General features: G+C 39.2%; 1 protein-coding gene across 1 annotated transcript in view; it reads left to right on the top strand.

Annotated features, from left to right (window-relative positions):
• LOC131788352 (VPS10 domain-containing receptor SorCS1-like) overlaps positions 1-23,437 on the top strand; it is a 31,522-nt gene that overhangs the window by 6,249 nt on the left and 1,836 nt on the right. The window contains exons 7-26 of the mRNA XM_066172422.1: positions 1,572-1,696; positions 2,352-2,450; positions 3,145-3,342; positions 3,911-4,078; positions 4,715-4,817; positions 9,733-9,809; positions 10,190-10,278; positions 10,458-10,565; positions 13,810-13,930; positions 15,223-15,362; positions 15,895-16,005; positions 16,388-16,470; positions 17,165-17,247; positions 17,814-18,000; positions 18,679-18,975; positions 20,021-20,133; positions 20,635-20,748; positions 21,515-21,620; positions 22,403-22,535; positions 23,083-23,294. Of these exons, the coding sequence (XP_066028519.1) occupies positions 1,572-1,696; positions 2,352-2,450; positions 3,145-3,342; positions 3,911-4,078; positions 4,715-4,817; positions 9,733-9,809; positions 10,190-10,278; positions 10,458-10,565; positions 13,810-13,930; positions 15,223-15,362; positions 15,895-16,005; positions 16,388-16,470; positions 17,165-17,247; positions 17,814-18,000; positions 18,679-18,975; positions 20,021-20,133; positions 20,635-20,748; positions 21,515-21,620; positions 22,403-22,535; positions 23,083-23,294 (2,667 nt within the window). The remainder of the gene's footprint in view (positions 1-1,571; positions 1,697-2,351; positions 2,451-3,144; positions 3,343-3,910; positions 4,079-4,714; positions 4,818-9,732; positions 9,810-10,189; positions 10,279-10,457; positions 10,566-13,809; positions 13,931-15,222; positions 15,363-15,894; positions 16,006-16,387; positions 16,471-17,164; positions 17,248-17,813; positions 18,001-18,678; positions 18,976-20,020; positions 20,134-20,634; positions 20,749-21,514; positions 21,621-22,402; positions 22,536-23,082; positions 23,295-23,437) is intronic.

Below are 23,437 nucleotides of genomic sequence, written 5' to 3'. Positions count from 1 at the left end.
GATAAATCACTTATTTTAAAATCACATTTAATACAGAGAGATCTGCACGTGTTTGTATTATATTAACCTCAGACTGAGATATTTATCAAATACCACAATTTCTTTCAAAATAAATTGTGTTTATTAATTGTTGTTTATTAATTTGAACAAGTAAAAGTTATTTTCAACTGTGGAAGAACACTTTCAAAGCTATTTCACTGTCTCTCATGAAACAAGAACTCTATATATGTTATGTACAGGAAGATGAGCTCAGGTTTTAAATTTGTTGTGTTTGCAGCCTATCTTTGCCAAGACTGTATTACTTGTGAGTAAATTAAGTGAAGTCCATTTTGTATCGTAGAACCTCTTTGGAAGAAAACAAATTATATTTCTCGGAATTATTTCACTGTTTTTAAATTAATTAGTATTTCTTCCAAACTCACTAAATAATGAAAACCTGAACTGTGTCTAGATTGCTATTTCATTATGAATGACAATTTTAAGGAATACTAATTGAATATTAATTTGATATGAATCTACTTCAATATTACTTCTGAACTTGCAAATTGTCAGTAAGAGCTCCTTAATAATAATAATAATAAGCTTTATTTGAAATGCAAAATAATGGATCAGATAGACTAAAAAGACTATCTGGTGTTAACCCATGTGCACATATGTAGTATAAAATCTGTATATAATAAAATTATAATAAATACATAAAAAAGGACTAAAAATATCATGATACAAAATAGTAAAAATAAGAATTTATAAGAATAAATAAATTATCCTTGCCTAACTCAGATTGAGGGTTTTGTCAATACTGTGCAACAAGCTAGAATTACACATAAACTATTTGACTTAAACATGTAACTTCCTCTGACCTGAAAAAAATCCTGAAAACTAGCTTGTGAGTGTTTCTCATCATGTGTATTTGTACAATAAACCAGCAGGTATGTTTGTATTGATGCATTTATGTTTTCAGCCAAGGGAGACTGACAGTATTTTGTGTTCTTGGGTGGGATGCTTTATTCCCACTATGTTCCTCTTAACCTAAAAGAAGGGATTGTCACAATTTTTAATGAAATAAATTCCATTTGACCTGGGAATGAAAATCAGGCAAAGAAATGATCTGGGCAGGTTGACAGCAATTTAAGTAATTGCAGAAAATAAATTTTAAAAAAATTTAGCCAGTGATAGGATTCAAATGCCTTCCTCACAGGTTTGTACCTCAGCTAGTTTAATACTCAACTGGTATCAGCAAAGTACAAGTTTGAATCCTGTCAAAGCTTGAATTGTGTAGGATGACCCATGCATACATACATAAATACATTTTTTATTACTTTCTAATACCAATTTACAATTTTACAAGTTTTTATGTGCCTTACAGTAGCTTGAGTGCTGTTCAGGGGTGGTTGTATGTTTCAGGTAAACTATTACAACTGCATTAACAATTGAAAGTTCTTATTCAGCCTTTATTGGTGCAGGATTTTAGGGTAACATCTGAAGGGACAAGGCACCCTTAAATGGTCTCCTGTACACTTCCCTGGAAAATGTAAATGCTTATACAACTGTAACTTTTTTTTCCACTTCAGATACATCATTTTTAAAGCATGCTTTCTTGCCTTGTGATAAAGATTGTTTGAAGGATTTTGATAAATTTCTGGGACCATTCTCATCTCATTCCTTAAAGGTGGAGGGGAAATATGTGTTTGTTGAGGTAAGAGAACCTATTTTGGGGAAGACAAAACCAACAGACCCTTGTGTTACTGTGATGGGTTGAACCCTCAGAACCATCCTTTGGTGTGGGTGAATCCTTCTTCCGCGATCTAATGAGGAAATCTCTCGTCCAAGGACTTTTTATTTCACTACAGACAATTTGTGATCAGTTGTCTGTTAAATAATTTGCTAACTAAGAATGCAGCATTATCCATGAAATTGAACTTTTTTTTGACATAAAGGACCCTCTTTTAATTGGTTATTCTTATCTGTTGAAAATTTTGGTCATTTGTGACTGTGGAAACATTGACTTTTCACTTGATTTTGATCAACTGTAGTCCTTTTTTTTTTTTTTTTTTTTTTTTTTTTTCTCAAAACACAATTATGTTGTTGATTCAGAAGCCTGTACCAACATAAAATGCCAATTGAATGCAATCATTTTTGTATAGCTTGTTCAAATAATATAAAGATTAAAGAATTGGTGTGAAGTAGAGGTGTTTAGAGAGATTAAGTCAGTAAGTAAGACACTTTGTTTTGTGAGGGTAACACTTGACAGTGATTGAAATAGTTGACAAAGTTGTGGCCCCTGAGTGAGTCAAAGATTTTTAAAGGGGTACCAAGTCAACTAATGAGTCTGAGATCTTTTGATATTGCAGAAATATACCTACAACGAAGACTTGTATGTTTTCTACAAAAGCAACTCCAGCAAAAATTTTTTCCAAAAGGCACAGTTCCCTCCTGATATTGAGAAAAAGGTAGGCTTATTTTCAAAATTATATAATTAGATACTTGTGGAAATAATCCTGCAATTTGTTACTTCTTGTACAGAAGGCAATTAATCCAATGCAAGGAAAATTATGAGGAAATGGATCTTTATGTTTTAATAAAGGAAATGTAGTTTTTGAAGTTTTTAACAATTTTTTTCTAGATTTCACTTTTACATGTATAAATCATATCAGTCTGCTTTATTGAGGTAGTCTTGGTTATTACAAGTTTTTTTCTACTCGAGGCATATCAAAACATTAAACATTTTAACTGCATATTTTCTACTGACCTAGTTGTCAAAATATTCTGGGGTATCCTTTTTTTTTAGGACGACGTAGCATTGCAAGCTCCGATCGTTTATTCGGCCTGCCATGTTTGATTTGGAGTGGACGGTGGGGAGAGGGGACTGGATTTCTATTGTCCCATCCTCTCCTCTCTCCTTCCTTTTGACCGTCACTCACCCCCCTGGGTACAAATTTCATTCTCTCCCAAGCCTTCCGCTGCTGTAAAAATAAAAGATGGCAGGTATAATTTCACTAAGAAAATACTGAGCACTCGCTCGCCAAAATCACGCCAGCTCTGCAGGCTAAGGCTTTCCTGATCTTATATCGTTTGATAAAACTCTAATATCGACTAAGAAGGTGGATGTCAGTACCACTGATGTAATTTTTTTTTTTTCCACAGTCGTACACTATTGTCGATGCTAAGGAAGGAGAAGTGATGGTTGTTGTAAGACATGAAAAAGAACACGATGGCCAGGATTATTACAACTTGTATGTATCAGATCTCACTGGAGTGAAGTATTCTCTGTCTTTGGAAAATATCCTCAGTGACAGGACTCCAATTTGGGGAAAGAATACAACACTAGTGGATCTTCACAGGGTTAGTAACATAAACGCTTGTCATTTTGCAACCCATCAAGTGCATAGAGTAATTTTCAATTGAATTTCCAAGGTAATCCATGATTACATTGAAACTTACGCTGCTCTCTCAACCAATCAGATGCAAACTTAAAACCATCATGACTTGGTCGCATTTTCCTGCGCCTACGGACAGTTGATTGTTTTACTTTGAGTTTTCATTAGCTCTTCAAAGTAAGGCATAAGTAAGCTCACTGTCTGAAGCGCGGGGAAGCGCGGGAAAACGCGGGTGACCGAGTTACGACTGGTTCTTGTTTTGAATCTGATTGGTTGAGAAAGTGGGTTTTCTGGAGCAATCAAACACGAAAGTAAGGCAAAAGCAAGCAAACTGCTAGGCGCGCAAGAAAAGGCGGGTGACCGAGCAACAATCGGTCTTAGTTTTGAATCTATTGGTTGAGAAAGTGGCTTGAGGTTTTTTGGACCAATTAAACACCACAGGAAAGCAAAACCAAAGCTATATCGGTTTACTTTTGACACCCAATTTAAACTTGCTCTGTCACAAATATTTTTTTGTTACTGGTTTTTTGTAGGTTAAAAGTCTCAATGGAACGTACATCGCGAATGTGTTCTTCCCAGATGGTGATGGAGGAAGTGATGCGAAATTTAGATCTGTGATTACATTTAACAAGGGAGGTGAATGGTTTCCACTGAAAGCCCCATTAGTTGACCATAGAGGAAACCCTACAAACTGCCACCCGGTGTGTTTGCATGACTTTTTTTTATGATTTTTATGATTAAAAACTATATGCGTTAAATGTTCAGTTTCAGCTTTACTCCAATATCTGTCTCTTTATCAACCCTTTACACCCTAATATTACTATCCATATTCTCCAAACTCCTCTCTAATCCCATGGAGCTGACAAGGAGAATTACCTGAACAATCAGGAGCTTCTTAAACTGGTGATCGTTTCCCTTATTGCCGTGACCTTTACATTTGGTTCAGGATGGTACTGCGAGAAGAATTTCGTAGACCAATCACATAACTAAGTGAAGTGAACCCGAAGCAATCTTGGATTATTTTCAGCACTCATCTGAATATTTCTCTTACTCACTAGATCAGCTAAGTAATTCTCCCCTCTATCTGCCGTAAAATTCCATGTCGACTGGCTAAGAGAATGTGGCTTTGTATGAGTTGGTAAAATTGTCGATTCTCGTCATCTGTTTGCTGGTCATCGTAAGAAAATTGCTACGAGAAGTTTCTTGTTCACCTTTTTTGATAGTTGAAGTGTTATTATTCAGTATTCTATATTAAAATGTTTTATGCAACATTTCCAAAGGTTTTGAATTTTGGTAGGCTAGGAATTGAACCAGTTTTTGTAAAAATCTCTCTGCAGCCCAAATGTTCTCTTCACGTTCATATGGTGCTGGGCCGATGGTATTTGTACATCCCTCCTGTCCTGTCATCTTCCTCAGCCGTGGGAATCATTGTGGCTCAAGGTAATGTACTTTCTACAGATTCAGAATTCAAGCACAATTCAGTAATTACAATGGAGTGAAATAAAGGAGAAGAAGGATGGTTAGTTTTTGAGCTAGAGAGATGGTGAAATTTTGAACAAAAGAAATGGTAAATTTTTTTAACAAGAGAAATGACAAAATTTTGAACAAGAGAGATAGTAAATTTTTGAGCAAGAGAGATAGAAACTTCTTGAACAGGAGAGATGGTAAATTTGTGAGCAAAAGAGATGGTAAATTTTGAACAAGAGAGTCGATAAATTTTTGAAGAAGAAAGAGTGTTAAGAGGCTGTCTCTCTTATTTCCACCCGGTCAATTTTGCGTCAAAAATAATTTTGCCTGAAACTCTGTTAACAGAAAGACTTAACCTAGGAAAGAACTAAATTAGATTTGGTTTGATTCGAAATAATTTTCTGACTGCATTACGGGCCATAATTATTTCCCAGTCCGTAGGGACCGTCGCGACGTCTCGAAAATTGAAAAATAGGTATATTTTGTAACGTTGTAAAATATTTGATTCGCATAGTTAAGCCACAGAATTTATATCAGATTGCTTAAAAACCTTTCTAGTTTGCCAAGAAAGTTAGAATTTTCCCTCTCAACATAGTTGAAAAGGCGAATTTTAGCATATTCTGACCACTAGAAATCGCCATCGGCCGATGGCCGAAAATAACCTTGATTTAGACGCTAAGTTTTGGGATTTGGGACCTAGTTGACGATTCTATCCTACACAGCCGTTACGTTTAGACCTTTATAGGCAAAAATATGCAAAAACCCCTGTACGTTTTCGATTTTTCAAAAGTTATGACCGTTTGAATCAGCACATGTACGAGCATTCGCGATTTTTTCGCCTACACCAAAATCGAACCACTGGAGCAGATTTCGCCATAAATACAGCTTACCCGCTTTGCAGCCCGGCTTCATGGCTCACTTCAGAGTTTTTCTAATAACCAAATTGGTTATTAAAATCCAAAAATCCATGATAACTTCAACAAATAGCTAGGTATTGCCTTCGAAAAGTAGGCGGCATCAATCGTGATTCGTGGTATCAAAACAAATGCCGGAATTGGCCACATTTCGCGGTGAATCACCCATTTAACATCGCTGCAGAGCTGAATTTTTTCCAAAATCAGAATATAAACTCTCCATGTCTGGAAGCTGAGGGAGAAATGAAGGTTTTAGGCTGAAGTGAAGAAATAATCGCTTAAATTTAGATCCAGTTCGATGTTATACTGTTCTCACAAAGGTCCGCACAAAAGAGAAGACCGCTGATAGCTTGTGCCGTACGTTGTGCCATATGGTTTTGTTTTGTATCCCAAAGTAATATTTGGGCAGAAAAATTTTGGATGAAAAGAATAAATGCTTTTACCTGGAGTTTGATATCATATAATTAATAAATCAATTTCAAATATCCTGAGCTTGCTTCTCTCGGTTCCGCGTCGATTGTGTCCACAGAACAGCAACCTGTCGATAGCCGGAGAAATCGGCAGCCAACGTGTTAAAAACTTGACACATGCTTCGTATGAAGAGATGTTATAAGTGTTGCTTTTGGTAAATTTTCAATCGATTTCATCGAAACATTTCACTGACTACTAGATATTATAATATATTACACTATAACAACGCCGTCAGAACTTGATATCGGAAGTAAAGGTAGTTTGTATCTGTAGAGCATATTCTACACTTTCAGCCACCGTATAAGACATTGTTTACATAAGTCTACTGGGAAACACACTGACAATCACTAATCACGTCCGACAGTTTGTCTATGAGGATCTGTTTTTTGTCTCTCAATTTTACAGGGATCTCAAAATGACTACAGATGGCTCTCAACAAAACCACATTGAATTTCTGAAGTGTGTTATTGTGGTAACGTTCACAGAGGTCCTACGTATCGTAGCAGATTGGATGTGAGACTTTGATCTCTTTGTTAACTTTGTCTACCAGATCTTATCTCTCGGAATTTTCCTGGACGCATTGGATATCTTCCTCCTCATCCAGTGATATCCCGATCACACCCTGATCTTTTCGCTGCATTGCTGCTAGCCGAGAGAAAAAGCTCTGAACTTGGTTCTTTGTCAGCCACTGTTCTCTAGTGAACAAACGTGCATTTGATTCATTTTTCGCATTTCGCATGTCTACTGCAACTTGGGCGGGGTCGGCCTTTCGCCCAGTTCTTTCTCCAAGTTTAAACCGTGCCGTTAGGTATTCTTTTACCTTCTCTGAAAATCTAACGCTGCCCCTTGGTTTGCTTACGGCCCATCCTGTTCGTAAAGACGAGTGGGGCGAAGTATCCACGGGAGAAGTGAGTGGTGTACTAGAATCTAACGAACAGCTCGAACACTCGATACCAGCGGTATCTATCGACGAGAACTTAAGGGCCCAGTCCCTTTTGATTGCATCATACTGGCTTTAACCTGCTGACTGTATGCTTTCCAACGTCCAGGTGCAGCTCCAGCTGCGAAAAGGTTTCGAACACTTCAACACATCCAAACACAGAGCATTCAAACAATGGCGTTGTACTCTCTGTTTCCTTGCTGCCCTTTGAACGACGCTTGACCACACGCTTTTCAGGAAGATCATAAAACCCTTGAGATTCTATGGTTTGAAGGGACGTTTGACCTTGGTGCTTGATATAAATTACGTCATATGGAATGTATTTCCCTTTACCGATGCCATAACATTTCCAAACTCTCACACCGATATCTCCATATTCGAATCGAAGTTGTGGAAGCTACTAAAATGCTCAATCTTATTTATACAGAGAGTGTTCTTTGATTCGTCTACTATTCTTACTGCAACTGTTGTTCCCTTCACTGGGTGTTTCGTCAATGCGTATCCTCTGTCCAATGAAAGCTTTAACAACCTCGCTGAAGACTCGCTACAGACTGAAGCCTCTCTGGTTTCGAAAAAGCACTTGCATGCCATACTACACTTGCAGGTCTTCCAAAAAAAATAAAGGGTTAGCGGGTTCACCCGCAATGATTAATGCGGACCTCTGTTATGCGCGATAGTGCAATCGTTCAGCTTTAAATTCCAAAACGCCAAACTTCGACACATAGACTTACAAGTGGAGTTCTATGACTGATTCTTGAAGAGAATGCAGCTGCAATCCAAAGTTTCAACGGGACATTAAGCGCGAAACATGGCTTTAGTTTTCGAGTTTAGTTCGCAACAACGAGTCAAAGAAGAGTATCGACAGATGCCGACCGCTGAATTTTGGAGGTATTTGCTGGAGTTATCATTAAGTCCAGTTCACCAGTTTGGGAAGCGAGGAATATCTGAAATTTCACATAAACCCATGATTTCTCCGGCTGTTCTGTGGACACAATCGACGCGGAACCGAGAGAAGCAAGCTCAGGATATTTGAAATTGATTTATTAATTATATGATATCAAACTCCAGGTAAAAGCATTTATTCTTTTCATCCAAAATTTTTCTGAAATTTCACATAAACCCATGATTTCTCCGGCTGTTCTGAGGACACAATCGACGCGGAACCGAGAGAAGCAAGCTCAGGATATTTGAAATTGATTTATTAATTATATGATATCAAACTCCAGGTAAAAGCATTTATTCTTTTCATCCAAAATTTTTCTGCCCAAATATTACTTTGGGATACAAAACAAAACCATATGGCACGACGTACGGCACAAGCTATCAGCGGTCTTCTCTTTTGTGCGGACCTTTGTGAGAACAGTATAACATCGAACTGGATCTAAATTTAAGCGATTATTTCTTCACTTCAGAAGCCTAAAACCTTCATTTCTCCCTCAGCTTCCAGACATGGAGAGTTTATATTCTGATTTTGGAAAAAATTCAGCTCTGCTGCGATGTTAAATGGGTGATTCACCGCGAAATGTGGCCAATTCCGGCATTTGTTTTGATACCACGAATCACGATTGATGCCGCCTACTTTTCGAAGGTAATACCTAGCTATTTGTTGAAGTTATCATGGATTTCACAAATTTGGTTATTAGAAAAACTCTGAAGTGAGCCATGAAGCCGGGCTGCAAAGCAGGTAAGCTGTATTTATGACGAAATCTGCTCCAGTGGTTCGATTTTGGTGTAGGCGAAAAAATCGCGAATGCTCGTACATGTGCTGATTCAATCGGTCATAACTTTTGAAAAATCGAAAACGTACAGGGGTTTTTGCATATTTTTGCCTATAAAGGTCTAAACTTAACGGCTGTGTAGGATAGAATCGTCAACCAGGTCCCAAATCCCAAAACTTAGCGTCTAAATCAAGGTTATTTTCGGCCATCGGCCGATGGCGATTTCTAGTGGTCAGAATATGCTAAAATTCGCCTTTTCAAATATGTTGAGAGGGAAAATTCTAACTTTCTTGGCAAACTAGAAAGGTTTTTAAGCAATCTGATATAAATTCTGTGGCTTAACTATGCGAATCAAATATTTTACAACGTTACAAAATATGCCTATTTTTCAATTTTCGAGACGTCGCGACGGTCCCTACGGACTGGGAAATAATTATGGCCCGTAATGCAGTCAGAAAATTATTTCGAATCAAACCAAATCTAATTTAGTTCTTTCCTAGGTAAAGTCTTTCTGTTAACAGAGTTTCAGGCAAAATTATTTTTGACGCAAAATTGACCGGGTGGAAATAAGAGAGACAGCCTCTTAAATATTGAACTCGAGTGATCCTGGATTTTTGAATAAGAAAGATAGTTAATTTCTGAAGGAGAGGAATGATAGATTTGATATGAAGTGAAGTGGTTAAATTTTAAATGAGAGAAATGGTAAATTTTTTAATTATAGCGATCGTTCACGTTCCAATCATTAAGGCGATAAATTGTTTAACCCGACAATGAAAGGATTAAAGAGATTTTGTTCACTAATATGAAAACTGTTTTAAAACAAATGATTCAATATTCACCTTCAGGTAACTTAGGCAGTGGTTTAGGTGAAGGACCGGTTGGCCTTTTTCTATCAAGGGACGGAGGATTATCATGGACCAAGGTGAGAGAACGAGTCATTGGAGAAGAGTCCTTCTCTGAAATGGCGATCGAAGTTAAGATGATTTCAGAAGGAATTAAGCAATTGAAACGATGAAAAGTATAAGATCATACATTTTCGTGGCTGATACAACACTCTATCACGCGGTCAATATTCTGAGTTCCAGCTTATAGTTTTGTTTTGTTTTTTTTTTTAACTCTTTTTCGAGGCTGAATATGCAAAGCCAATGGTTTTTATCCTCAGAGACTCAAATTAACTGTTTTTTTTTCTATATGGGGAGTTTCTTAATGATCAGCCGTCGTTTTGAACATGGATATATTTGTTCCGTCAGTAAAGGCCTCATGTAATTTATTTTACTCATTTGAAGTGGTAATTTTCGACAGGAATTTAACGGCTACCATGATTTTGTTATCGGAGATCATGGTGGTATTTTGGCAGCAGTCCCGCTCGTACGGAACGCTGACACAGTGTGGTAAGGTCTTTGTTTTATTATTTTCCATCGCGATGATGCACATGATTGTCAGCCCGAAATGCTCGACCTTTGACCGCCCTGTTCCTTGGAGCCGCGCATATAATTTTCTTTCTGGATACCGGTGGCTACCATTGTTTTGTGTTTAACCTCATGTAAATCAAAAAATAATTCTTTTGCAGGTATAGTTGCACTGAAGGACAGGCTTGGAAAAATGTTTCTCTAGGAAAGGACCCAGTGACTGTTTTTGGCATGGTCACTGAGCCGGGAGGAACAACTCTTATAATCAAGTAAGGAATTCCTATATCTATGCAGTTTAAATATGCTCCGAAACAAAACAGAGGTGAATGACGCTCTTATTGCAAACGTTTAAATTTCATTCCATTGCATTTTTGCGGTTGGTGCAAATAATCAAAATAAAAGATCTTGTTCACTTTGTTGTTTCGGTGTCTAAATCATGTTGCACCTTAAGCAGGATTAAATTCTGATTGTTTCATGTTCGCTCATATTTTCCGCCTTTGGGGCCTGGATATCGGTGCCTACCGTGAGTTGTCATTGGTTCCTTCGGTAATTCTTCTTTAATCTGATTGAAGGGGTAAGTTTCTAAAGAAACTGTGGTGCTGCGTCGGTGGGAGAGTATAGCAGGTAATTTAGTGTTAACAACTGGGTTGAAAACGTAAATTAGCCACCGTAAAGAGTAAAAAAGCTGACGTTTCGAGCGTTAGCCCTTCGTCAGAGCGATTAGAGGAATTGTGGGTTGTGTATGGATTTATATGTAGAAAGTGGAGCTACGCCATTGGTGGGAATATGGTGACGAAAAAAACAGGAATAAATTAGTTGAATGAAAAGCGCTCGTTGATTCCGTGGGGAATTAAGGGTGCCGATTTGAAATATAAATTTTTGTTCTAGTGTTTTACGGCTTTCCGAACTGCCTAGATGTAAGGAAAGGCCGCAAACTGCCATATGCTGTTTAGAATGATAAGGAAGATTAAAGTGTCTAGCGACTGGCTTGGATGCGTCCTTGTCATTTATTTCCACATCGCGAAGGTGTTCTCGGAATCGGTCACCCAGTCGTCTTCCTGTCTCGCCGGTGTATAACTTATTGCAATAAGTGCAAGTTATGCAGTAAATAACATTGGCGGAGGTACACGTAAAGTGATCAATGATCTTAATGGATCTTTTGGGTCCCGATATTTTCTCTACGTTGTGAATGAAAGGACAACTTTTGCATCGTGAGCGAGCGCATTTAAAAGTTCCAGATTGGTCATTGGTTTGAAATGAACTCCTGGCTAAAAAGTTGCCTATGTTTTTGTCACGTTTGAATGAAATAAGTGGGAAAAAAAAGGTGTTAGAATCATCCTCTTTGTCATGAAAAAAGGCTTTCAACTGAACGCGGCGAAGGAATTTTTCAACGTCTTGCTTAACTGAAAATTCGTCGGTTTTTTGTGATATGGGAACAAAATTTAAGCCTTTGCTGAGAACTGATTTTTTTTTTTTTTCTTTACTACTTTCCGATTCAGAAAAATCAGTTCTCAGCAAAGGCTTAAATTTTGTTCCCATATCACAAAAAACCGACGAATTTTCAGTTAAGCAAGACGTTGAAAAATTCCTTCGCCGCGTTCAGTTGAAAGCCTTTTTTCATGACAAAGAGGATGATTCTAACACCTCGAACAAAGATACTTTCGAAACACTCCAGATTCGAAAGTCTAAATGGACTCCCCCAGAGGGCCAGTTCTCATCTTTAGATTTTTTCCTCAAAAAATGTCGCCACGATATCAACAAACTTAAATTCAATCGTAACACCAAATTTTCCAATCTTTCTTCGGAAGAGTGGTCGGCACTAAAAAGTCTAAAAAAACGCAAAGACATTGTCATTAAGGCGGCCGACAAAGGCGGTGCAGTTGTTGTTTGGCGGGCCGACCTCTATCAAAAAGAAGCTTTGCGGCAACTTTCTGACACCTCCTTTTATGCTAAAGTCGACAAAGATCTCACTTTAATTAACCAAAACATTGTCAAAAATACGATTAACGATCTCATAGCTAAACAAGAATTGCCGGCCACTGCTAAAATCTAGACATCAAAATTTCAATTGAAGGCAACGGCTTATGTACTAGTGTTTACTACAAACCTACAGATTCACATAGTTACTTGTTGTATTCATCCTCACATCCATCACACGTCAAGAACTCCATACCCTTTTCACAGTTTCTCAGACTTCGTCGTTTATGTAGTGACGACTCTGATTTTTCCGAAAAAATCAGAGGCAATGTGCCAGTTTTTCGATAAACGCGGCTATCCTGTTTCTGTCGTTCAAGCGGGCTACCACCGTGCCCAACAAATCGATCGACAGGCAGCACTACAAACGGCCGAGAAGGAGAACACGGATCGCATTCCATTTACTCTTACATTTCACCCTCACAACCACGCAGTTAATTCTATCATTCTTAAAAATTTTAAATTACTCCAAAACAATTCAGAGACTGGCACTATCTTTTCGCAACCCCCACTTATTTCATTCAAACGTGACAAAAACATAGGCAACTTTTTAGCCAGGAGTTCATTTCAAACCAATGACCAATCTGGAACTTTTAAATGCGCTCGCTCACGATGCAAAACTTGTCCTTTCATTCACAACGTAGAGAAAATATCGGGACCCAAAAGATCCATTAAGATCATTGATCACTTTACGTGTACCTCCGCCAATGTTATTTACTGCATAACTTGCACTTATTGCAATAAGTTATACATCGGCGAGACAGGAAGACGACTGGGTGACCGATTCCGAGAACACCTTCGCGATGTGGAAATAAATGACAAGGACGCATCCAAGCCAGTCGCTAGACACTTAAATCTTCCTTATCATTCTAAACAGCATATGGCAGTTTGCGGCCTTTCCTTACATCTAGGCAGTTCGGAAAGCCGTAAAACACTAGAACAAAAATTTATATTTCAAATCGGCACCCTTAATTCCCCACGGAATCAACGAGCGCTTTTCATTCAACTAATTTATTCCTGTTTTTTTCGTCACCATATTCCCACCAATGGCGTAGCTCCACTTTCTACATATAAATCCATACACAACCCACAATTCCTCTAATCGCTCTGACGAAGGGCTAACGCTCGAAACGTCAGCTTTTTTACTCTTTACGGTGGCTAATTTACGTTTTCAACCCAGTTGTTAACACTAAATTACCTGCTTTAATCTGATTGGTTTGATTTGATTTTGTGGTACCCAATCGGAATGCGCACTGGTGGGTTTGTTGTCACGCTCCTTGAAAACTGCTCAGACTAGCAATGTAGAAACCGACCCTCGCAGGAAAACAGAAACTAAATCAACGAACGCAATGATCCCCGCAAGTGGACTGTCATTTCAGCAACTGCAAAAAATAGTCTGAGAAAATTCAGGCTTCGATGAGATTCGAACCCGTGGTTCCCAGATACCAATTTGGCGCTACTATCAACTTTAACTTTAAGAGTTAATTCGTAAAGCTGTGAAAGAGAAATTAAATCGTATTTCCATTTTGAATTTACCAGTGTATTTGGTCAGCATACAGGCCGCACATTTAAATGGCTCTCGGTAAAACTGAACTTCACGTCAGTTCTCAACCAGAAGTGCCTAGCAGATAACTATACAACTTGGTCTCCCAACGATGAGGTAACAACTAAGAATTATCGTCCTTAGAGCGGTTTTCTATTGAGTGTTGAAAAATTTTGCCGAGAGTTATCTGAGAATGCTTTGGTTTTCTTCATTTTGCACCGTGATTGGTTCAGAAAACTCATGCCATCTTCTCAACCAATCAGAAGCAAATCTGATACCAATCGCGTCTAGGTCACTCTCATTTTCTCGCTCTTTTTTTTTTTTTGTTTGTTTGTTTTTTTTCAGTTTGCTCTTTTTGCTTCTCGTTTGCTCCTTGTGTTATTTTTTCCTTTGGCATTATGGTTTTTACACTCAATGGAACTGCGCTCTAGGACAATCTAGGTAGTGTTATACCGCCTCAAGTGAAGAGAAGAACAACTTTTAGGTAAATTAGGTAATATTTAATGTATTATAATGTAGTGCAGAAAAATTGATTTAAGCTGACGAACTAAAACTTCAAAAGCATAAATGCAAAAGCCAGTTTCTCCAATGAACTGCTGCCATTTACAGAGTTTTAATTTGAAGTAATCATTGTAAGTAGTAATAGCACTAAATCATAACAGCCGAACGGTTCCTAAGTTTTTTTGAGGTATTTTTTTCTCTTCTCTTTTTTCCCCTTTCATGGAAGCAAAACTTACTGAAGCAAAAATATTGTGCTGTTACTTTGAAGCAAATGGTGTAGTACCCAAAAGGATATATCATTATTATGATTAACAAATAGATTCCAAGTTGCTGTGCGTCTGTTCAGTGATAGATCACAGCTGACATCAAAATGTGGTAAGAACAAAAAAGTGGCACACGAGGCGCAGCCGAGTGTGTCACTGATGTTCTTACCACATTTTGACGTCCTCTGTGATCTATTACTGAACAGACGCACGGCAACTTGGAATCTATCTTTTTTATATAATAAAGAATTTTAAAAAAATAAATGATGACGTCATCTATACGTCTGTCTTCCAAGAGATCATAAGTGAGAACCAATCAGAATGCGTGCATAACTGAGCTTATTAAATAATATTGTATCGTAAAGGGTGGAATTTGTGAGTCGGCCATTGCAACTTTTTTCCAAAATGTTTCGCAGGTCTTGTCTTTTAAGTAATAATATTGATACTGACCAGAACGATAACATTAACGATTGCAATAAGGTGAGTGATAATGTTAGCAATAATAATTGTGATAACGGTTTTAATGATAGGGAGTGAAATAGTTATCTAGCGATTCTATTTTGTTGAATAGATCGCGGTTATCCCACTGCAATTTTCCTCCACTTAAGGCCATCCTGATTTTTCCTTTCGTTTTTTCTCTTGTAGCGTATTGACGGGGAATGTTTACTGGGTCAGCACTTTGTATATGAACGTCGCAAGAGCGGAGATTGCTGCTTCAACGGAAAGGAATACGAGAGAGAAATCAATATTACAACTTGCGCCTGTGAAGAAGACGATTTTGAATGGTGAGTCACAAACGCAGTGCAGAATTTGATTCTGTATGGGTTCAAGTAAAAGGTTTATACTGTCTTTTATTTCGCGGATTTTTTTTCCGGCTGGCAGATTTTTCTCGCGAATGAAGGTTTAACGCCTAAATACTCAGAATTGTCATACCACTTGGTGGACACTACTCATTTTACTCTCTAACACGAATTTTGCAATAAACTGAACGATACATACATTTTGGTTAGGTTCTTACCGATGATCTTTAGGAGTACAAATGTGTAGAAGAAGTCGCAATTAGCAACATTGTGCTACTTTATTATAAACTCATGTTGCCGTAAGTCTGTACAGTAAGAGATCACAGAGGAAGTCATGATGTATTAGGAACATAAGGGACACGATCAGTTCTACCTCATCTGCCACCTTTTTGTTCTTACCACATTTTGACGTCAGCAGACGCGCGGCAACGGACGGCGACTGGTGTAGCCAATCAGATTGCAGCATAAAGTCTAATAAGTTTATAGTAATATTTTATTTATTTTGTTTTTAAACAAGTGACTTTGGCTACGAACACTCAGAGCTCTCTAAAGTGTGTGAACCCACGGCCGACGCAGCTCCAGTGCCAGCTCATTGCCCAGAGGGAAAAACGTATCCGCACAGTCGTGGGTGAGATTGATAAACAACACGAGAAGTTCCCTTTAGTTACTAATTAAAGAAAAATAATCACAACGACCATCAGATTAAAAGAAAATATGACCAATTAAGGAGAAATCAAAGTAAAAAAAACAAAGAAAGGCAGAAGCAAAACTAATGGAACAAGTAGTTATTTTCGACACTGAATGGGAAATTTCTCTATTAGTACAACAATGGATAATGGAAGGGGACGATGAAAAACCCGTTGAATGAAGTAAGGTCCATGTTGTGAGTGGCAACACGTTGAAACCTCAATTTTATCTCAAAGAAAAACTTTTCCATGTTTTTGAACGGACTGTAGTGGAACGCTCCAGTGTATTTTTGGTGGTGTTAAGGTTTTTTCGTTCTATTACAGTTACAGGAAAGTTGTCGGAGATCGCTGCAAGGGCGGGCGCGAAGATAAGTTAATGCCAGAGATAAGGAATTGTCCAATTAAAGGTATGTGAACGCCGTGTTGAATTCTCTTTGTACTCATGGTCGCATCGTTGATTCTGAAGAGGACGTGTTGCTACGATTTATGGCAGTTGTATTAAGGCACAGTCAGGAGATATAGTTGAATTGTACAAGTAGCTCGGTATTGACAAATAAAACGCTTTCCGGTTGAGTGTCGTGAAACCAAAAGCAAAGTTATTTCTAGGGCCAATCGCAACAAAGGAGAGTATTACAAGGAGTCAATGAGAACTGAGAATAGAAACAAACAAACCGCTTGAAGCGCGGGAAAACGCGGGTGACGTCGACGCGGCTGGTTTCAGTTTTGCATCTGATTGGTGGATTAGGCGGCGCGAATATTCCAGACTAATGACGAGCGAAGGAAAACAATGCGATCCTCGATTACTTCTGACACTTTATTGAAAATTTCTCTCCATGACCTGTGATCAATAGCTGTTTTTATGACTTCTTAGGATACTGAGAATTGTAAAGATCATTAACAGCTTCTCCTGCACCACTGATCCATAGTTTTTAAACCATTGCACTAACAAATAAATTAGAGCAGAATCCCATTAGCGTTAAACCACTTTCGCCGGCAGATCATCTGTGATGTGATCATTATACCACCGTTTTACATTTCACTTGATAGCCTTCGTGTTCTTTCACGAATGATGATTGGTAACAAACATTTTGCTTTCTTCAGCACCTTCAGATCTCAGAATCACGTTTGGAAAATTATACGTGGAAACACACACAAAAGTGACCTTCTCTCTTGCTCAGGGACAGGTAGGGGAAAATTTTAAATTTTGTAAATAATTAAGCAGGTTAAATGTCACTGGGCCTTGCTCCAGCAACAGCGACCACCTCGGAAGTATTTCCTAGACGAAGTATTCAATTTTTTTCACGCCAATTTTTCCGTTGGTCATAGGTGTGACTAATTAGAAGCTATTCAAACAAGGAGTCTGGACTCGAGTAATAATTTTTTTGGATCAATGTCAGTATCTGAGCAACTGCGCCCCTACCCCTCCCCTCCCCTCCCCTAACCCGACAACAGTCGGCTGATTACAAGTTCGGATTAATATTGGGTTAGGGGAGGGGTAGCTGTACAAGTGCTCAGATTCTGACTTTGATCTAATTTTGTTGTTGTTGCAATGACCAGAACAACGCCGTGTGGTGGGTCTCCGTGTACGGCCAGGTTACTTAGAACTCAAAATGGTGGCGTCCATGTTCAAAGTGTCCATACATATGAACTGTATTTGAACTAATAGATTGCTCTTCGGAATCTCAAGATGCGAATAGTGGTAATTTGTTAAAGATATCTTCTAATAGTCTACGTCTACTTTAACATCCAGGGCTCCACAGAATCCACGTGGTATGAATGGAACTTTGGAGATGGCAGTAAACGTAAGAACATCACTGGACTTAGCAATGCTGAAAACATCTCCCACACTTTCCTTCATCACGGCACCTACAATGTAAGCGTGGCTGCTGGAAACACTGCTGGCCAAGATAACGGAACCACAGAAGTTATAGTCCTAGGTAAGACGTAGATAAAACTTAAAACAGTTTCGACATCCCTCAGAAAGAAGAGAAACAAGAATTCTACTATAAGCTTATCACACAGCAGTTATCACTTTTAGAAATTTCTCGGAATTGCTTCCTCCTTATGCCTTGCCTCTTGACACTGTTTAGATTATAAAAAGGTTTGTTAGTGCCAAGAAATAAAGCAGTAGCCATTTCGGGAAACGGGTTACGTTTGGCTTGGAGTACGATAAGGCTTTCACGTTCCATAACAGCCCCCTACCCTCTGAAGGTAGCCACATTACTGGTCACCTCGTGCTGCAGAAAATCGCTCGACATCATCGGGTTGCTTTGGTATTAAGGCTCCGAGTGTCTGGGTGGTTCGATTATTAAACCGCTTTGGAGAGAATAATATCTGCTTTTAAGTCATATCCCTTACTGATTCTCATAAGCTCCTTCAAATTAAGTTTACTGGGGATGTTTAACTGTCTTATGTGCCTCTCTCCACTCAGGAGTTAAAATGAGCACCGGCAAAGTTCTAGAACACTCCTGTTCTGCAGTTGTGAGAGCAGATGTTTACTGCGATGGTTTTGCGTTCGGTCCTTAACGAGAGGCTATGCCAGTTGAACTTTCACGTTTGTCTTTTTTGTTTTACTCGCGATTCATGATAATTTTGCCTTTTCTCTTTGTCTGTAGATCTTATTAAAGAAGTCGATATCGAACCGCCTCACGCAGTGGTAGTTGGCGTTGAGGCGTGGTTCAACGCCACTCTTCACTCCACTGCCTGGGCTCAACAGCAAACATCAAGTCCAAATTTTGGCTTAACACATTACATGTGGACATTTGACCACAACGACAAAAACACGCTTCCTTTATTGACTTGGGAGAGCGAGGTGCACTACGTATACAACAAAGCAGGCATCTATAAAGTGTCTGTCCAAGCCAGTAATGGGATTGGACAGACAATTGGCAGTACAACAGTAACTGTGTATGGTAAGTGAACCCTTAAACCCCTCAGAGTGATTGGCTTCTAATTTCTCCTCACAGTAACATCCTTGAATCAAATGTAAGTGTCATGAGTAGAAAGGAAGTGATCGCCAATGTAAGAAGGTCCTGATTGTAAAACAAATTCTCCTTGCCATTACCGTAGGAAATATGAAGATTACTGTGTGGAGAATATGGATACTAATGTTTAGGTGTAATAGGTCTACAAGGATCCGCTCGTGGTGGGGTGGGGGGGGGGAGAGAGGAGGGGTGGCGTTTGCATCTTCTCTTCCTCCAATGTGTAATCCATTGGCGTCGCCCCACGTAAAGGATGTCCCCCCCGTGTTAGACCAGAATTTCTTGGTAGGCTGTTGGTCTTAGGGTGTTTCGCAAGGTTCTGACAGAAGTTCAATATTTTTCGGAGACTTCTCTGGAAATCGCTCAGTCATCACCAAAATCCTTTTTTGCCTTTCCTTCCTTGGGAGAAAGTCAAAATAAGCAGGACTTCTTCAAGGCATGTCTTCTCAAATCGTCCATTTCTGATAAATATCTTTACATTAAAGGGTGGGAGAAGACAAGTAAGGTATTTTTCAACACTATGGGTTTTTACAATTGAACCAAACGATAATTGTTAAATGATTGCTTGAGTTAACATTTCTGTGAAATAGCCGGTAACCTTTACTCGGGCAGCTGGTAAAACAAGAACCCTGTTTACCCAAGCTTCTGCCATGCTTTGCTAGAGGTTCCTAGATCGGGGTGTTGGGGGGGGGGGGTGTTTTGAATAGGTAGGTTGCACATCACAGTTTTACGGAGTATAACGGGAAAAATCTCTCTTTTTTTCAAACTGAAGTGGCACATACGCCCAAAACACTCACTTCTCGAACGTATTTTAACCCTTGTCATTTATGTCGTGTACGAGCTTAGTTTTCAACAAAATGCCTTTCGTGCTGCGTACAAGTGCGAAAGCGAAAGGTCTCTGGAAAAAGTTGCTTAATCGGTTTTTTTATTTTTTTAAATTTTTTTATTTTTTTATTTTTTTATTTTTTAACTTCAGATAATCTTCTCACTGTGCGTCTCTTATTCGACGCGGTGTTGGATGAAAACAATGACAAAACATGGCAATGGAGAGAGTTTTTCGCCAAGCGTCTAGAAACCGCTCTTTCTAAGGTAATACTCCGTAAAGACACTCCCCAAGCCATTTGGAAGCGGGAGATCTCAGACAAACTTCTAATTTACATTGAGGGAAACGTCAGGGTCTTTTAGTATTATTATTATCTTCATTATGATCATTAGTAGTATTATTTTAGCTTTTAGTATTATTTTTGTGATTATTGTTTATAGATAAACTAATTTTTCACAGAGAGAGAGATGGGGGTTTGCATTTAACTCGTGACCTTCCCCCCCGGAATCATCCACGTCCTTCAAGAGTTTGTTCTTGAGTGGTTTGGTTCTTAAAATTTTGGCTGTCAGGGTTTTATTTTGGTGTATTTCTATTTCCTTTCTTTTTAGAGAAATTTTCCCTCGGATACGTTATGTAAGGAAATAGGGAAAGCGCAGAACCTTAGAAAGGTTTTGTTTGCTTTTTATTGTAAACTCCAAACAAAACACGACGAGAAAGTAGCGATAGATATTTTTCATAATCGTGTAATCTTTTGCTGTCTTTTTTAGATGCTGGATGTCGACCCTAAACGCCTTGAAGTCTTTGTGTTACGCGGGCTGCCGACGAGAAGTGATGTGTCTATAGTACCTGCTCAAACCAACACTAGCAAATCAGCAGATGAGGTAAGTGTTTGTAATTTCATTATTCCACCTTCGATATAGGAGGACGCGCGAAAGAAAATTCGGATCGAGGCTTACTGGCAAACGACCTTCGAAGAATGAATATAGATGCGAACTACAATGCAAAGTAACGTCTGCGCATGGCACATGTCGCCTGCTTATCCATGGCAATAGTATTATACAATCGTTAAAATGTGGAATTCCATCCAATCACAGCTAATCACAACAGCATATAAGTAACGCGTACTCAATCCACCTCATCGCCTGAAGAAGACTAGCTGTATGCAGTCGAAACGCTGCGATCCACATCCGAAGTGACCACATCAAAAGGGACAAAGTTATAATTAAATTTTTTTTTTTTTTTTAAGGAAAACTGTTTTTTAATAAAATTTGATCTCAGTACTATTGGTAAACAAATTTCAGTCTCTTCTCTATGCAGACAGCAAAACAGTCCCATTTTCCTTCGGATTAAGACTCCTAAGATTTGGCATCGTAGGCCAGATCCTTTTGGAAAAAATACACCAGACAAAACGGTTTTTTTTAGCGTTACCTTCCAGTTTCGCCCCCCACCCGTTTGCAGTTTTGTCTCTATGTTGTTTTGTTTTGTGTCAATATTTTGTACCGCCCGCCCCCTCCCCTCTCCCCCTTTTTTTCAGCTAAAGATGTACAAGGGTACTTTTTATAATTTTTGCCAGAGATCATTTTCTGCTTTTGAAGATGTCTTAGTGATCAACGTGGTACAAGACTTGACTTGTCTTTGCTTCCTCAGATTGTGGATTTACTGAAGTTTAAGGTGGAGATGGGTTCGGTCAAGATCCAGCTGCCTAAGGATTTGACTGTCAGAGTCACACACGTCGAGGTGCTACCAAATAGAGGTACCTTGATCTGTGATACTGTATCCAATGCATGCAACTAAGGAGAGAAGCTTCTTGCATTCATATGAGATATCATCTATGAGAGGAGGAACTTGAGTTTTGCCTTTAACCCTTCAACTCCCAGGAGTTATGAACATGTAACTTCTCCCTTTAATATCCATACATTAGCAAGCAAACAGGTAACGAGAATACGCCAACTGATCAGGTAGAGGTTTTCTTGATCTTACACCATATTCTCGAAACTGAGGGCAGAAACCGTGAAGGCGACTTATCAGGGACTTTGAGAAAACCACGACGGCGACGGCGACGGCGACGGCGACGGCGACGGCGACGGCGACGGCGACGGCGACGGCAACAAGAACGTAGCGAGACAAAGGATCTTATGAGCAAAACAATAGCGAGGCTTAGCAACAAAACCTCGACAGCAATCTAGTCCCGGTTTTAGATTGAACTCAACATTGAATTTACATGTCATGCCGAAGTGAAGATGATTATGGTCAGAAACGATTAAGGTATCGAGCTAGAGGCGAAAATCTTGGAGGAAAATTAATTCCGTTTTTCGACCTTTTTACCACACGTCGCTGTTGTAACATCTTAATCTCCCAATTTAAGTTTCCTCAATGCTGTTTGCATGTCTTTTGCTTAAGTTGAGGTGTGGCACCGCCGGAGACGTGGTACATATGAAGCACGCTCGTAGTTTTTAATTTTATGATACAGTTTATTTTTTGTGCATTACGATTTGCAAGACGGTGAGAACCTTCGTTATTCTTGTTGTTTCACAGACTATGGTGGCGGTGGTTTGTATCCAACACAGTCTTCCGATTCCGGCTCAGGAACGCAGTTGGCCATTGGTGTTGGCGTCGCTGCCTCGCTCGTGGTTGTGTTTCTCGTTGGGACTCTGGTGTATTTCCTCAGGTTTGTGAATGTTATGATGGAACAACAAGGTTATTGAAATGACTTTTATTTTGACCTGCGCATGAAGTTGAGTGAAGGAATGATCCCCGCAACGAAACTTTTTTTTGTGTGAGTTCTTTGTTCCCGTAGAGAAATATGATTATCCTTTTAATACTGTTGATAGACCACGCGCAGTCCTACCTCAGTTTTGGCGAAGTCCAAAAATATAATCGATGTTAAACGAATCGTGAATCGTAGAATCGTGCTAAACGAGTTCAAAGCCAGGTGACAGGAAAAAGGACTAGTTCCCGGGATAACTTTATTGCAATTGTAGCGACGTAACCACTCCGGCACGCTATCTTTTGCGATATTTCTATGAAAGGTATCTCTAAGGATTGAGCATCAACTTCTCATTAGTAGCTAACAAAGAGATGTATTTTCATTAGTTGGGAGAATTCGGCCTCTGATCTCGAGAGTTAAAGGCCCCATCTTTCTTGATATCTCAAGGCCCAGAACTCGGGACCGATTTCAGTCTGTGGCTAACAACTCCCTTGTACTCCTTTTCCAGACGCTACAACCTTTTACGAAGCCGCTACACTCACCTCCGCTTATACAGTGACGGTGCACAACTGAGGGACCCCCTGGTAGAAAGCGATGACGGTGAGAATGAAGAGTCTTTGCATCCGCAGCCAGGGGGGTCGTTGCGTTATGTACCCTTACCCACCAGTGCAGCACCAGACGCCGACAGTGATGAAGAACTAATAGACAACTTCGGGACAGGTAAGTAAGCAAAGGGCATAAACACAGTAGACCCCGCTAGCTCTCCCTCTCGGCCGTAAATGAGCGTTAGTAATTTATAAAGTATGAAACGGGACGGGAAATGTTTAAAAGTCAGCTATCGAGCTAAGTGGCCTATCTGGCCG

Source organism: Pocillopora verrucosa, chromosome 1 (assembly GCF_036669915.1).
Source record: "Pocillopora verrucosa isolate sample1 chromosome 1, ASM3666991v2, whole genome shotgun sequence".
Taxonomy (NCBI): Eukaryota; Metazoa; Cnidaria; class Anthozoa; order Scleractinia; family Pocilloporidae; genus Pocillopora; species Pocillopora verrucosa.
The sequence above is the reverse complement of the archived record's forward strand: the minus strand, read 5'-3'. Positions and strand labels throughout refer to the sequence as shown.